Consider the following 15,573-nt stretch of genomic DNA (forward strand, 5'->3'; position numbering starts at 1 on the left):
GCTGCCCTGTTAAGGCTGCCTTTGACGTAGCATATGTCTGTCGTGAATTTGGCAATGAAAGCAAGATGCTGGAACTCTCTAAGAGTGTGGTTGGCACTGCAGGAACTTCAAGCCGAAACAAGTGGTTTGTGGTCGGTAAGAATGATAAATTGTCGCCCTTCAAGGATGTACCTGAAATGCTTCACTACAAGGTAGGCCGCGAGGAGCTCCCATCCGAAAGTACTGTACCGGCGTTCACTGTCTTGTAACTTACAGGAAAAGAAGGAGATGGGGGCCCATGCACCATTAATACACTGATGAAGAGCAGCTCCCACGGCTTCCGAAGAAGCGCCCACCATAAGGCTAGCGGAAGCAGTCTGTGAAGGGTGGTGCAGGAGGGCAGCTTGGACAAGTTCGGTCTTAACGGTGGCGAAAGCTTGATCAACGACCGTGTCCCAAGGAAGTCGATAGACTTGGCTTTTGAAGTGGAAAGGAGTGCTTCAAGAGGCTGCACCAACTTAGAGCATGCAGGGATGAAGCGGCAATAAACATTGACGAGTCCGAGAAAATCTCGCAAGCTACGTGTGGACTTTGGTAGCAGGTAGCCGATGATGGCCTGAACCATGTCAGACAGCGGAGTGATGCCATGATTGGTGATTTGGTGTCCGAGAAAATCGATCTCCGGAACCCCAAACTGAAATTTATCAACATTGATGATGAGATTATTCACGAAGTCTAGTGAAAAGTTGACGTAGATGTGCTTTGTAGGTTTCAGCATCCTTGCGGCCGCGTGCCTTAAGCACCGCAAAATCGCCGTTCATAATCGCGTCGAAAGCGGCTGCAGTTGCGACAAACTGTCGTTTCGGTTTGACTCGAGGCAAAGCTGTCGAGGATGAAGAGCACCGGCTACACCGTGATGGCCGTGCGATCTGTTGGCGGTCAGCTTACTGGCGAAAAAATCGGGATCTGCACGCGGTAGTTCAAAGCGTGTCGCATATGATGGCGCGCGCTGCGGCTGTGCTGCGAAGGAAGTCGCTAGGCCTCGATCGCTGCTGCGAGAGCCAATCAGTGACGAGATGACGAGAATTGCAGCTTCCGCACTGCTTTTGTGCAAAATAGCAAAAGGATTTGCTCATCCATTACACTAATAAAATCGTGCTGACGTAGTAAGCATTTGCTTATTGTTTTCTGGATACCCTGATAATTTGGCAATTAACTAGGTTTTACTGTAATATGTGATATATATTATTTTAACTACTCGATTCGAAATTATTCGACCAAATCACTATTCACTTCGAATTCGCTTCGAACCTCAAATTCACTATTCGCCCATCCCTAACTTGTACATACAGCATACGGCGCACAGTGACAATTTTATCGCCCTTGGAATTTGTACGGAATGTCATGGTGAAAGCAGAAATGCGCCTGGAGTGTCCATGTAATTGCTATTGAAATAAAATCATTGTTTTGGTTATAGTGTGATACCGCTTATAGTGTGGATATTCGTGACTCCGGCAACTTAGGTTATAAGCGGTCTACACTGTATTTAATTGGAAGGCACTTGAATATATATACAAACACAGGGTGCGCGAACGCGAGAACTTCGCATCGAAAAAACAAGAAACTGTTACACCGGTGTCACATGTACACTTCTGATCGCGATCGGGGTGGTTCTGAATGAATTTCTCTGCTAGGGATGCCCCAGACGCACTGATGTTTATGCCGATGCTGGATTTTCTGCAACACGGGGCCCTTAACGCTATCGCATTAAAATTTGGCCTCAGGGATACATGGCCATAGCGAAAGCGAGGCGTGCCATGTGAGTGCCCGCAAGCTAATTCAGTGATGCATATTCATCAGAAAAACGAAGCGAGAAAGTTGCAGTACTCAATTGCTAGATTATTTAGAGATTTTATTAGTGTTGTGCGTCTTGCAAAAAGAGACGCATGTGTGACAGTATCACCGGTTTGCAAGTGCTTGCCTGCAAACCGAGTAATTGCACGCCCATTCCTCATCCACGCGGATGAGCATCTTGCGGCAGTGCCTTCAGTGATACCTTGTGTAGTACATGGTGACATCAAAGTGGCAGCTCCCGCTCTGCCGCTGTTGTTAGTCTGTGCCCCTGGAAGAGCCCAACTGGAATGCACGAAATTACACTGCAGGTTACGTTGCTTGTCGTGGAGTGGTAGTGCCACCATATTAGTGCACGAGGCTGAAAATTGCTTTTTTCTGTATGAATTCATATTGTTTTTTTACATTTTTACATTCCTTAGAGAGTAAAAGAAATTTGATATTGACTGCACTCAAAATTCTCGTACTTATTAATGATCATATAAATAATAAGAGAAAATATTAGGTGATAATGCACACACCAGACAGCAATATGCTGTGCGTGCATCACCACAAAGTGCTTTGTATTGCATGTGTCATCAGTTGCGGGGTCTCAGATGTGGTCTTGGGACGAAGGAATGACGGCAAAGTAGTGTAAACAATCAAAGGGGCATTATTGTGCCTTTTATACACCAATGTCAGCTAACCGAATTACAACTAATGGAACACACTGATGGGTGCTGACGAATTGAGGACGTCCAACTCACCCTTGCAGACACCAATGACTAATCATTCGCGTGTACAGTCATGCGAATGGCGGTGCGTTCAAACGATCGTGTTTTGTCCATTTGGGTGCCCCACTCCGAAGGCTTTTGCGGGACGGTCCCTCGAAGTATGCCGATGGGCGTGCGCTAGCGACCCCAATCCCAAGAGATGGTAGCTTGTTTTCTTTGCACCTGTAATATCCATGCCATCAGGTGGCGCAAGCATCAGAACACTAGCGCCCTCTCTTGTACAAAGGTCAACACTCATGTCTAGACTGCACGAGCGACATCTGCAGTTTGAAATAGGCCATATCTGAGCATGCACGGCGCCAATGATGCGCCGGCCTTGCATTTTTATCCTTGTTTATCGCCTCGGCTGCAACAACTGCTTTGGCCGTCAAAAGCACTGTCAACAGTGTAGCGCAAAAACAAACAGACAAACAAAAAACGCAGCAAATTGTTCTCGGTGCCCGGTGCAAGCTATGCTTTCAGCTTATTCTTATTGACAATGTTATTATTGACAATTTTCGCTCACGAAACGCACAAGGAAATGCCTCCGCTTACCACTCATGTATGTTGTGCTTAATTTGACAGCGTTCTTGAGGAACCTACATGTGTTGATTTCAATAAATCTCGTAAGTTCAGAACATCTAGGTAACATTTTTCTGTATGTGCGATCGAAACCTACAATTATTCGCAATTAACGTTGGCGGGTTGACAACCAATAAATGATGAAAGTAGGTTTGTAAAATTCACTCCTAACAGATGGCAATAAATGCAATGCGTTATGCAAAATCCACAGCGCGATGCACGAGATATATGTGCGATGCAATGGTGGTATGACGATACCGCAAACTGAGAATAAGCATGCAGTATAAGGGCACCGAGCCGGGCGATTCCTCGCGTTTTTCTTTTTTGGCGGCGCTACACCGTTGACAGTGCTTCTGCCGGCCAAAGCAGTTGTTGCAGCCGCAGCGATAAACAAGGAGAGAAAATGCGAGGCAGGCGCGTCATTGGCACCGCGCATGCTCAGATGTGGCCTATTTCAAACTGTAGATGTCACTCGTGCAGTCCCGAGCGCGGCGCTCCGTTGTTCTAGACATGAGTGTTGATCTCTGTACTACTCTGCAACTACCCCATCTAGCAGTTACGCACAGCTGCACGGTGAAAACAGGGGCGTAAGAGAGTCGAGCGTCCCCGCACAGTTAATGTCCGTTGTGTCACTTATTCTCTCCTTATAATTCAACTTGGAATGCCTGGTTTTGTATACACACGTATTCCAAGCTACAGACATCCCGCAGCGGTGCAACTTTAAATTCTTATGCTTTGTACACAGTGTGAGACATCTTGCACCACTGAGGCTGCCCCAGATGGTTCCTGATGAAGACGTGTACTAATCTTGTGTGCAATCTTACAGACAACCTGTGATGCCAAGGATCTGTTTTAAACAGCTTGCAAATTTTATGAATGCACTGCAAACACTAGCAGATGAAGGGTGCATTGTTGTGCAGGATCACCAACTCACCCGAAGCCGATGTGTTTGTGGTGTGGGCCAAATGTGAGGAGGACGGCATCATCCGGGCCTTCGTGCTTGAGAAGGGCACCCCGGGGCTGACAGCGCCACGCATTGAGGGCAAGTTCTCGTTGCGTGCCTCGCCCACCGGTATGATCATGATGGAGGATGTCATCGTGCCTGAGGACGCCCTCTTGCCAGCATCGCGAGGCCTCAAGGTATCTCGGCGTCCCTCACAACAAAAGTGTCAGTGGTAGAGCTGAATTCTATTCATTTGACTTTGACAGGACTGACAAACCTGATTGAATCATTCAATCAAGCCCACACCTACCACTGTTTCATTTGGCAGTATTTGCCTGATTCTAACACGCACCCAGTTTTTCTGGGTTCCAAGTAGAAATCAAAGGTGTGCAGATGGCACACATAATTTTTTAGCAAGAAAAATATACCAATTTTCTGATTCTGCCAATGAGAAAAATACGGTTCTTTTACACTATCCAGAGTTTGTAAAGAACTGTCTGTGGCAGATAGCAAGTCCTTGAGCTGGATTACTCAAAGTGGTGGACATTTGTCAGACGACACTTAAAGTACTGCTTCATCCATCTGGTCACGTAATCAAAAATACTTAATAGACAAGCTAGAAGTGATCCAGAACAGGGTATGTCGTTTTATTTCGCAGAATTAGAATTACGAGTTCAGCGTAACCCAGTTTAAGCGCGAACTTTCACTCTACCCGTTAAAAACCCAACAAGACATTGCCCTTTTATCTCTCTGTCATAAATACGCCCATGCCACTTGGTCACTCTTACTTCGTCCCTCTTACTTATCGCATAGATTACATAATAACTACAGCTACACCCGCATTTATGGCACTACACATGCTTTTAACTTCTCCTGTGGAACAATCCGCCTGTGGAACAATCTTTCGGACTGCATTGTCCTGCAGCGCAATAACGACATCTTTCGTAAACATCTGCTTAAACACTTCATTGATAGCACTCAGCACGTCCATTTGTCCTCATGATTCATACAACTTTTTTTTTTTTTGCGCATGTATAAAACTTTGTGCATTTCCCTTATTGTGTTCTATCATGCATAGTTGTCATCTTGTACTTCGTATCATCTTTTCCGAACTGCAATATCTTGCAATCTTATATCTGTGATCACTAGTTTTGTACTTAACGTCTGTCTTGCAGTTATATTTTTTTATTGTTATCCTAATTTGTAGACTTTAGTACGACTCACCCTTACACAATGCTTCTGTTGAGGCCTGTAAGGTATTTTTAAATAAAATAACAATAAATAAATATAAGATAACTTGCATGAAAAATCGAAATGCATTATCAACTAAATTAACAAGGGGCCGTATTCTGAAACGTTCTACTTCGGCTAAATTTCTTTTTCGCTTTCAGGCATGCGATGATTGGCTGTTTTAGCAAACTTGGATGAGCTGATTGGCTGGTTGAGCGTGATGTCATTCAATTTTGCTCAGCCAGCCAATCAGCTCTCCTGAAAACAAAAAAGAAGTTTCGCCAAAGTGGAACGTTTCAGAATACGGCCCAAGTAGTCATTATTTAGGTTGTGTGGTTTAAGCAAACGGTTGCCAAATAAAAACAGTGCTCCTCGTAAACAACAAGGAAAGCTGCGCTTAAACTGACTTTCACAACAAGTGAAATCCTCATGTTTCTTTTCTCCTAAAGGCCAAACTACACGTACAGGCGAGGCGCGTGGACGCAAGCTTTGCCCCGGCACGCGTACATGTAGTTTGGCCTTAACTTGTCTGGTGGTGCCACGAATGTATTGTCACATTTATGGATGATGCTGTTGCTTGCATAGAAAAGAAAGTGGTGCTCCGTGGCATCTCAGAGATGATGGCCATGTAGGTTGAACTCACTGACACTCGCTTTTATATCAACTAATGCTGCAATGTGCTTGGAACACCGTTTCTACTCCACTAATGTCATGGTACTGTGAATCTGCGGCTGTTGATGCAACACGGTGTTGTGAGGGAACATTGGTATTCCAGACATGTTTCAGTGATGGGTATTTTTGCTGTACACAAGCCAACAACAGCTTTCACATCGCAAACAAGGGGACGGTGCTGACAGCGTACAAGTGCTGTGCTTTAGATGCACTTGTAGCAACCATTCTTAGCCAAGCCATTTCACACGAAAGAGTGTCCACCATTGCTGAGCGAGGGCGTTTGTGTGCAGAGAGATAGAGGCAAACAGGTCTGGTGCATAAGTGCATGCGTCATCTGCTGTGTGTGTGTGTGTGCAGTCAACATTCCAGTGCCTGACGAGCGCCCGATATGGCATCTCTTGGGGCACCCTGGGTGCAGCTGAGTTCTGCTTTGAGACAGCGCGACAGTACACTCTTGATCGGTGAGTCTTGTCTTCAGCACAGCTCTAACTTATATTGTTACACAGCTGATGCTCATCAAACGGTTATCCTTTTTAATAATGGCCAATTGCTCATGCACCAACCACTGTGCACACTCACTCGGGCGGCTGCAGTTGGCAGCCTACTTTGCATCAATACAATTCACACCTCTTACAATGTACCCACATACAACATATGATTATTCACACTTAGTTTAGTCTGCATATACAGTAGACTTCTGTTAATTCGGCTCCAGTTAATTTGATCCTGACGGAAGGTCATAGTCAGCGCCAATGCATTTCTGTGGGCCCAAGCTTTCGTTATTTCGATCCTAAAATTGGCCTTCACCAGATAATTCGAACTTGACTAATCAGCATACATGTGCCCGACTCCTATGGTGACTCCAGTAGCGACCCTTTTAGTGTTAATATCTGTCGCGACGGAGCTTAGGGGACAGTGAATGTGCTAAACACACATCATCTCCCGTCGAAAACACCCATTTTCGGCATGCCCTAGGAAGATTTTCGTTTGAGCAATAACTAGAGCTCACAATATCTGATTACGGTATTTACCCAATTCTAATGCATGCTTTTCTTTTTTCAGAGGAAATTGGGCTGGAAACCAAAACCGCTTTCGCGATGCTTGTATGCTTTGCTGCATAACACAAATGTACTGCAGCGAAGCTGACTTTAGGAAACTGGCCATCATTCTGCAACACATATTGTACCCTTGCTAATTTTTCTTGCCAAACAATCGCGTGCGCGTTGGGAGCTTTAATGTCGTTTCTATGTTAGTTCTTTTACATTGGATTCATGGAAAGTGGGTGCGCATTTGATTTGGGGGCATGTTAGACTCTGGCAAGTACAGTTAAACCTCGATACATTCAACTTCAATATAACGAAATTCTCAATATAACAAAGTATTTACCTTTTCATAAGCTCTTGTTCATAAAACACTATGTATTTAGAACCTCAGTATAACGAAGTGTGTTTACACGCAATTTCAGTGTAACAAAATTTCACTGCCGCCGTAAAGGAATACCAAAACAATAAATTAAAGCTTCCGTGGATGATCAAATGATTAAATTACAAGCGCTGCTTGCGAACGCACCTCTGAAATCACGCGCCGCGTGGCAGAAGTGACCGCCATCGTGGAGCTGCGTCATGCTTCATATAAAGTCCAAGCGCGATAAGCTCCTATCACTATGTGCTTCAGGTGCGAGTGAAAGCGTGCGAGGGCGAGACACGAAAGATGGTGGCTTCACGAACGCTGTTTTCCTGCACGAGCAAAGGGAAAGAGGGGGAGGAGAGCAACATCGCGATAGCATGATCAAGCGCGCGAGGGGGCGGGGGGGGGGTTAAGTTGGCGTGTGTCTTGTTTTCTAGTGTGGCTGTGGTCTGCGTGCGCCTGTAAGTGCGGCTGAGCGCATACGCAGCCTCGCACCCTGCTTTAGAAGTAATCTTGCAAAGAGTTGGCGTGCCAAGACGGTGTGGCATCATCTAAGCTGTCTTCCCGTGTGTTTAGTACTGGAGGCTGCGTAATCTCGAGTTTCAGAGACCAGTTGAAGCGAGAGGCAGATGAGCATTCGCTTCCCGTTGCTGGTGCTTTTCACGATAATGTCGTCCCAGTGCGGGTGATGCGTGGGCGGAGTGGACACGAAAGCGTGGCTCGCATTCGTACCACCGATGTGATCATCGACGTGGCATGAAACCGTATCATTTGTCGCCGACTGCCAAATTGTAACAAAATTGTTTTCTTATTCAAATTTTCTTTTTTTAATTGCCTGATAATGCTGAAAACTTTGCGACCCCTTTCTGTGTGAAAAACAATTGATCGGCGATTGTACTTATTTGCATAAAAGGTCGAATTTCAATACAACGGAATTTCAATATAACGAAGCAAATTGCTGATATTATTGACTTCGTTTTATCGAGGTTTAACTGTACTGCCAAATGAATTGGCGATGTGTTTATGGTGCTTTTTCTGCATCTTGTTTAATTCGACCCGCCAAATAATTCGGTCGATTTATTCGGTCGATGCCGGCCCCTTATTCAGGGTTGAAGTAATGGAAGTCGACTATTATCAGTGCGACAAATTCTGATTTGAACAGACCCATCTAAATGGGCTATCACCTAAAATGCACAAAATTTTATGCAAATTTTGTCTAGATGGTGCATATACAACATACTTTGTTGCGGTAAAGCATGCGTGTGACACTGCACTGCACGCACAATAATACTAACGGCAAGCTTGCCGCAGCAGCGTACTGAACGATGCACCACCAATGAAACGTTTTCGGGACGACAACGGAAGTGGCTCAGCCAGTCTGCTCAGTGCCGACAGTGCTGCTAAACCTAACCCGCTTCGCTTCAAAGCTGTAGCTTTCTATGCTTCAGAAATAACCACTGACGATCGCAAAATTCATTGTTTTGAGAACACTTCATTACTGATCACATCAATTTGCACAAAAAAAAGAAAGAAAAAAGGCCACGACATAAGAGGCTGCTATTCACAGTGTCCAGACTACAAAGCTCGTTATGCTCACATGTGTATTGCATGTGTCTTACATGCAGTACACTGCAGTGGGCTTCAAATGTAACTTACGTCGTATCGCAGCTCTTGTTCATGCAGCTTGTTTGACAGTGGTCGTTGCTTGTCACAAAAGATAAAATTAGAATATTGGTTTATTTACCGACTGTTGTTTTGTGTGAAAAACAAACTGTAGATAATGTTTGTGTCATTGGCGGCAGCGACGTGTTCCCGGCTTGACGTGCAGCTGACCGCAATGGCAGAAGCTCGGACTCATGTTTTATCCGAAAGGAAAGCCTCGCCATTGTGGGGGGTAGAGTTTGTGCTCCTGTATGAGGAAGCTGCCATTTGTCGGCAGCCACCATCTGGAAAATGGCTGAAAGCAAGGCGCTGCGCTGCTATGTGTGGTTGTGAAATTAGCTTATAAATCCGTTGATTTACACGCTATTGATTCTGTTAATTTATTCGATTAAATTTCGTTTTTATTTTCCAGTTTTTTTGCTATTGGTCAATGGGTTCCGAACCCTCTCTCTCCCTCACCCTCTTTCATTTGCCCACCCTCAAGAAGAAGCAGAGAATGGGTTGGTCAAGGTTAGAGGTAGAGCAAGGGACGAAGAAAACGGCACTGACCCCCTTCTCTTTCTGTCACCTCCGCTGCTCCTCTCTCGTTCACCCTCTCCTTGATCGTTTCTCTGCATCCTCCTCTCTCTCCTTCACAAGGCAGCAAAGTCTGCTGAATGTGGCTGGCATCAGGGCCAGACTTTCAAAGCTAGGGTGCAAGCCACTCTATGAACTGTGGTCCAAGAGGCCTCAGGTGCGTTGGCAGTGCTTCCGTTGGAGCGAGTTGAATTTCAGGCTTCCCTATTGTAGTGCTGACCGACCAATCGGTTGCTGTTCCTTTGTTGGTGATACAGGGAAGGGGGATTACTTGCAGCTGCTGGAGAACTCTTCTCGAAATAAATCATTGGTTACATGACTGGTGAATGCAGTACTACCAGAGATATGCATTACACATTGCATGCAACCTTGGAACACTTTTTTTTACTCTTCTCACTGCAAAAGCCATGAAACGAATGGCCATTGGAAATGTCACTGTGCCAAGCAGCTATGAGGTAGAAAACCGGTCAGCCACCATTTCTGTAAGTCTGCAAGTATGCTAAATTTGGATGCATTTACTTGTTGCAGCATTGGAATCAATATTGAATTGCACGTCATCCAACTTGCAATTCTCCTTGATGAGAAGCAAAGTATGGCGAGGCCTGATGCGAATGTTGTTCCTTCACGTGACCTTACCGGCTGTGAGAAAGCCTAAAAGCATCTTGGTGATGTTAAGGAACAGATGTGAACTTGTTGTAACTGTTGCACAAAGCAACGGACACAATGTCAGGGCTTGCCTGAGGTGTGTGGACAAAGATATTCATGAAGTTGAAGGGGCGTGGTTGATGCAGGTACTACTTTTTTTTGAAGCATGTGTTGTGCAATTTAAATAAGCACCAACTTGATAATGCTTGTTGATGGGGCACCTCGGTTCATAATGAATTGTGCAGGCAACAGTTTGGGCGGCCCCTGGCATCCAACCAGTTGGTGCAGAAGAAGCTGGCTGACATGCTGACCGAGATCTCTTTGGGGCTGCAGGCCTGCCTACGTGTGGGTCGCCTCTTTGACGAGGGAAGGTATGTCGAGAAGGCCTTGAGGCATAAATATCCACGGGGAAGTTAAACCACAAGGTACTTGTGCCATGTAGGAAAGTCACCTTATGTAACACATCCTCGGATGCCAAGTGCATGATTGGTGAAGCCTAGCTTTTAATGATATAATGTGCAAAAAAGGAACATTTAGGGAGACTTGCGCGCTGTGGCATGGGCTCTTACATTCAGCAAAAAAGGCAAAGGCATCATGCACTGTGGTTCAAATAAGAACGCTTGTAGCGCTGCTGTAGATACCAGAACAAAAACTCCAAAACAAGACACAAATGTTGTGGTTATCCTGTATCTGCATCAGGTTAGCCATAACGTTAAGCACATTGGCAAATGATTTGGTGTGAAAGCCACGTTTTCGGCACATGAAAAACTCTTTTTAAATGTTTTGTCAGGTCAATGTTAACTCGGGCCCTAGACAAAGATGCACCGCCAAGCATAAAGATAAGATCTTGTCGTGTAGTGAAGGCATAGTTTACTGTATTGTTTTTTCATGCAAGACTGACCATGTAAGACAAACTGGGTGGTGACTGCGCAAATATAGTTATAATGTAGAAGGGGTTGTTAGTGGGCACGTTGGGTTACCGTTGTTGTTTTGTGGTTTACAAAAGAAATCATAGAAGTGCAAAAAATTTTGAAATGAGCTAGCAAGTGTCAATGTGGCTTTGCTATCCTTGTCAAGAAAGTAGTGTGATTTCCTATTGCGAAATAAGTGACATTTGGTAGGATGTTTTCTGCTAATTGCATTTTTTTGTGCAAAGCGCATTTATACCTGCACTCAGGAAAATAATGTTCAGTTGTTAGTGCTTTGCGTGTCTAACGCACTGGGAAAACACCAAATATACAGCACCAACTAGCCCAACGCTCAACCTCGGTGAACTTTAATTGAAAGCCCAGCTTCTTGGAAAAAACTCTATTCCACTCCTTTCCTCGCAAGTGCGCACAAATGTACATGTGAATTCAGCAGCATTCTTAGGCAGAAGTGTTCTGTGATTTTAGGAATTCTTGTCAAGTGTTACGAAAAAGTTTTGCCGTCAGTCTCCAACCACGCCCCTTTGAAGTCTTTTAATGGTTAAATGGCACCTGAGACGTACTTGCATCATGCAAGTTTATTCAGACTTCCCGATTTTGCCTGCATGAGAGGCAAAGTCAGCAGCAGCATAGTCACTGAGATCTAAAAACAATGTATTTCTTGTCAGTCTTTATCATAAGAAGCCAACAAACAATGACACCAAGACAACATAGGGGAAATTACTTGTACTTACTAATTGAATTAAAGAAATAATAAATTAATGGAAATGAAAACGGATGAAAAAACAACTGTCCGCAGGTGGGGAACGAACCCACGTCTTCTCATTACGCGTGCAATGCTCTCACCATTGAGCTACCGCGGAGCCGTTTTCCCCATCCGCTTTCTGGGGTAGTTATGTTTTACAACTAGAACTAACCCTGGGAGTGTTAGCCAGCGCCACCACTCACAAACCTAGGGGCGGATGTGGAACATCCTTTCTGCCGCAGGCATCACGAGCACGTGATCATTTTTTTTTTTTTTTGGGTGATGGCAACTCGTGAATAAACCCACATATGCTACCTGAAGGCATCAATGTTGCCGGATTCGAGCCCACGTTATGTAAAGAACGAGAAGAAAGGGAACCGAGGGGCCCGATTTTTATTAATCATATCATAAGAAGCCAACAAACAAACTTGGTGTCATTGTTTGTTGGCTTCTTATGAACCGAGGGGCCCGATTTTTATTAATCATATCATAAGAAGCCAACAAACAAACTTGGTGTCATTGTTTATTGGCTTCTTATGATATGATTAATAAAAATCGGGCCCCTCGGTTCCCTTTCTTCTTGTCAGTCTTTGCCATTCCAAGTTTGCTGCTGCTTATGTGCTGCACCTAAAAGTAAATAAGGTGTGTATGTATCACTAATGAATTGTTCATTACATTGTTGTCATTCATTGTCTGTTGGTTTTATGTGGTTGTGACTTACAAAACTCGGACCCCTCGGTTCTCTTTCTTCTGGTTCATTACATAATAAGGCTCTCATTTCTGGCAGTTTTGATGCCTTCAGGTAGCCTACGAGGGCTTATTCGCCAGTTGCCCTTTCCCAATTTCATGTACCACATGATGCCTTGCGGCAGAAAGGATGTTCTACATTCAAGACCGTGAGTGGTCACGCTGGCTAACACTCCCAGGGTTAATTCTAGTGCACATGCATAAATACCCAAAAAAGTGGACGGAAAAACAACACCGCAGTAGCTCAATGGGTAAGGACATTGCATGCGTAATGCGACAGTCGTTTTTTCGTCCACTTTCATTTTCATTTAAATATAGTCAGCGTTCGATTTCTCAGACTCCCTAGGGACCGCGAAAACGTCCGAAAAAAAAAAAAAAAGAATGCATGCCTGGTTACTGCCCCCAAGGGCACAAATCACCACAGGCACGTCCGAAATAGCTCTGAAGGCCTGCCAGTACACTTATTAGGCGTATCGATGCTCGTACTGTGATAGGAGACGGCGGTGCACGCGTGTATAATTAAGGAATACATATCGTGTCACGTGACAATTGCTCCTTCCCACTCATGGTATGCTTCACCGTGTAATACTGCTGTATTGAGGCAAAGCTGGCTTTCGGGAACCGGCATTGTGCAACGCGCCGTGCTTTCCGAGCTTCGAAGCCATTGGCTAGGATTACAAAGGCGGAATCGGCGCCATTGCTAACAGTGCGAATTGTTTTTATAGGATTACAAAGGCGGAATCGGCGCCATTGCTAACAGTGCGAATTGTTTTTATGAAAAACACGGCACCGAACAGAAAAAAGCTTGGTAGCGAACGTCGCAGTAGCTAGGCCTCGCATTGCCGCGGTGGAGGCTACGGCTTCCAGTGGCACCATCCCTCCTGACAGAGGGGATGGTGCTGCGAGGGAGCTGCCGGTGGCTCGTGACACTTCTTGCGCATCTGCCGTTCAGTTCGCAGTTTTGCGCGGGTTGTACGAGACAGGACGTGCATAATCTTGTGTTGTATAATCAAAGTTTTTAATGCATTCTCTCTACGGGGAGTACGCTGGGACTGCACTAATCTGTCATTAAACCTGGGACGTGCAAAATCAAGGTACGCATAACCGGGTTTCCACTGTAGAATGGGTAGGGGTGAGCAAAATGCACGGAGTAGCATTGCTTTGGTGAATAAGGATATGAGATTTTCAAAAGCATTTTATAAAGTATAAATGATAGGGTTTATCTCATATACTACTTGTACATGTTTCACGTTGCAACTGCCCCAGCCCGCTCTGCGGTGCTGGCTGTCACTCCCAGGGCTAATCTGGCACAGCAGGAGTTTGATGTGAGCGTGTTGGTGTAACATACTTAAAGAAAAAAAAAAAACAGTATAAAAGAGACAGCGCGAACAGCGCCTGTTTGTTGTATCTATCTTCTTTTTGTCCTTCTCTCTTTTGTGCGGTTTTTTGTTTAACTAATATGGTACGCATGCATCATAGGGAGTGTGGGCTCAGCTCCCGTTGGCAGCAATTGGTCTTTAACTTTCGTTTCTCCTTCGCTCATTAATTTTGCAATTTCATTAAAAAATGCATTTGATTACATCTATGCTTTCTTTGCCTTGATATGTTTGTCACTAACAAAGTAAGAACACTTGAGCCCCTTCGTTTCTCTGTTACTTTCTCCTCATGGCATTTAAAGTTGGTCCTTAATGTTTACAAGGACTTTAAACCAAACGATGTGATTTAAAAAATTTTTACATGATTCATTCACTATCATCAAAATGGATCCTACTTGTTTGAGATGTGCGCAAAGCAGTTCCGATTGTGCTTTCAGCCTCTGCCCGGAGATGGTGTCACTCGTGAAGCGCAACTCGTGTGGTAAAGCCCTGGACATTGCACGCACTGCCCGTGACATGTTGGGTGGCAATGGCATCAGTGACGAGTACCACATCATCCGCCATGTCATGAACCTTGAAGCAGTCAACACGTATGAAGGTGAGTCCACCGCTCTTCCACATGCCTTGCACGTGAGCTACAACTCTTACAACTCTGACCTTTGCAGGAACCCACGACGTGCATGCACTGATCCTAGGAAGAGCCATCACAGGAATTCAAGCATTCTCAACAGATTAGATGACTGGCAAGACATATTTCTTGATGAGCGCTGTGCAATAAAGCTTATTTTTACTCAACTAACGCCCATTTTACTTGGTGCAGCCTGGAACATTTTAGTCTTGTGAAGAATCAATGAAATGCATCAGGCAGTTTGAGCATGCACAGATTGCCTGCATTATTTATTTTGAGGAAATTAACAGCATTATATGACAAAAGCTACAGAGATGGGACAAGCGCTCGAGTGCATGCAGAATTGAACCATAGTCTGTGTGTGGGGTGTTGACACACCACTAGCGGCTGTATTTTTCTCCATATATTTTGTTAGGTATGCAAGTGTGGATTGGTCATGTTATCAAGTATTTACATTGATAATCTAGCCACGAGGTCAACATCCTGGCATTCTCATTGTCACTACTCGGCAATGTCATTTACTAACAAGCATCGTGTAGCACCATGCAGCCTTCATATTAATATTCTTAACCAATTGAAATGTGTTAATTTAGTTGCCACAAGAGGTTTCCACATTGCCTTGCTATGTTATATCCACTACTTCGTTGTAACCATTGTGTGCCCTCACGACCAACTTTGTCCACAAGTTTGTGTGCAGAGGGGGAACGGTTGTGGTGAGTTACCGCTAAGTAAGCCACAGTGCATTGCCAAACAGCTGCAAAAGATTGTTTCCTGCCGCATCTTAGCATTACGAGAGTGTGCCGAGGGGCACTGCTGAAATCCTCTGATTTCGTGGAATGCTCATCGCTGCAC

General features: G+C 44.8%; 1 protein-coding gene across 2 annotated transcripts in view; it reads left to right on the top strand.

Annotated features, from left to right (window-relative positions):
- LOC119445350 (glutaryl-CoA dehydrogenase, mitochondrial) overlaps positions 1–14,888 on the top strand; it is a 44,046-nt gene extending 29,158 nt beyond the window's left edge. For both annotated transcript variants that reach the window (XM_037709659.2, XM_049663221.1), the window contains exons 6-10: positions 4,085–4,304; positions 6,367–6,470; positions 10,545–10,670; positions 14,531–14,691; positions 14,759–14,888. In XM_037709659.2, coding sequence (XP_037565587.1) covers positions 4,085–4,304; positions 6,367–6,470; positions 10,545–10,670; positions 14,531–14,691; positions 14,759–14,829 — 682 coding nt within the window. In that variant the 3' untranslated portion in view covers positions 14,830–14,888. The remainder of the gene's footprint in view (positions 1–4,084; positions 4,305–6,366; positions 6,471–10,544; positions 10,671–14,530; positions 14,692–14,758) is intronic.
- Positions 14,889–15,573: the final 685 nt, after the last annotated feature.

The sequence above is a fragment of the Dermacentor silvarum genome, chromosome 3, assembly GCF_013339745.2.
Source record: "Dermacentor silvarum isolate Dsil-2018 chromosome 3, BIME_Dsil_1.4, whole genome shotgun sequence".
NCBI classification, from domain to species: domain Eukaryota; kingdom Metazoa; phylum Arthropoda; class Arachnida; order Ixodida; family Ixodidae; genus Dermacentor; species Dermacentor silvarum.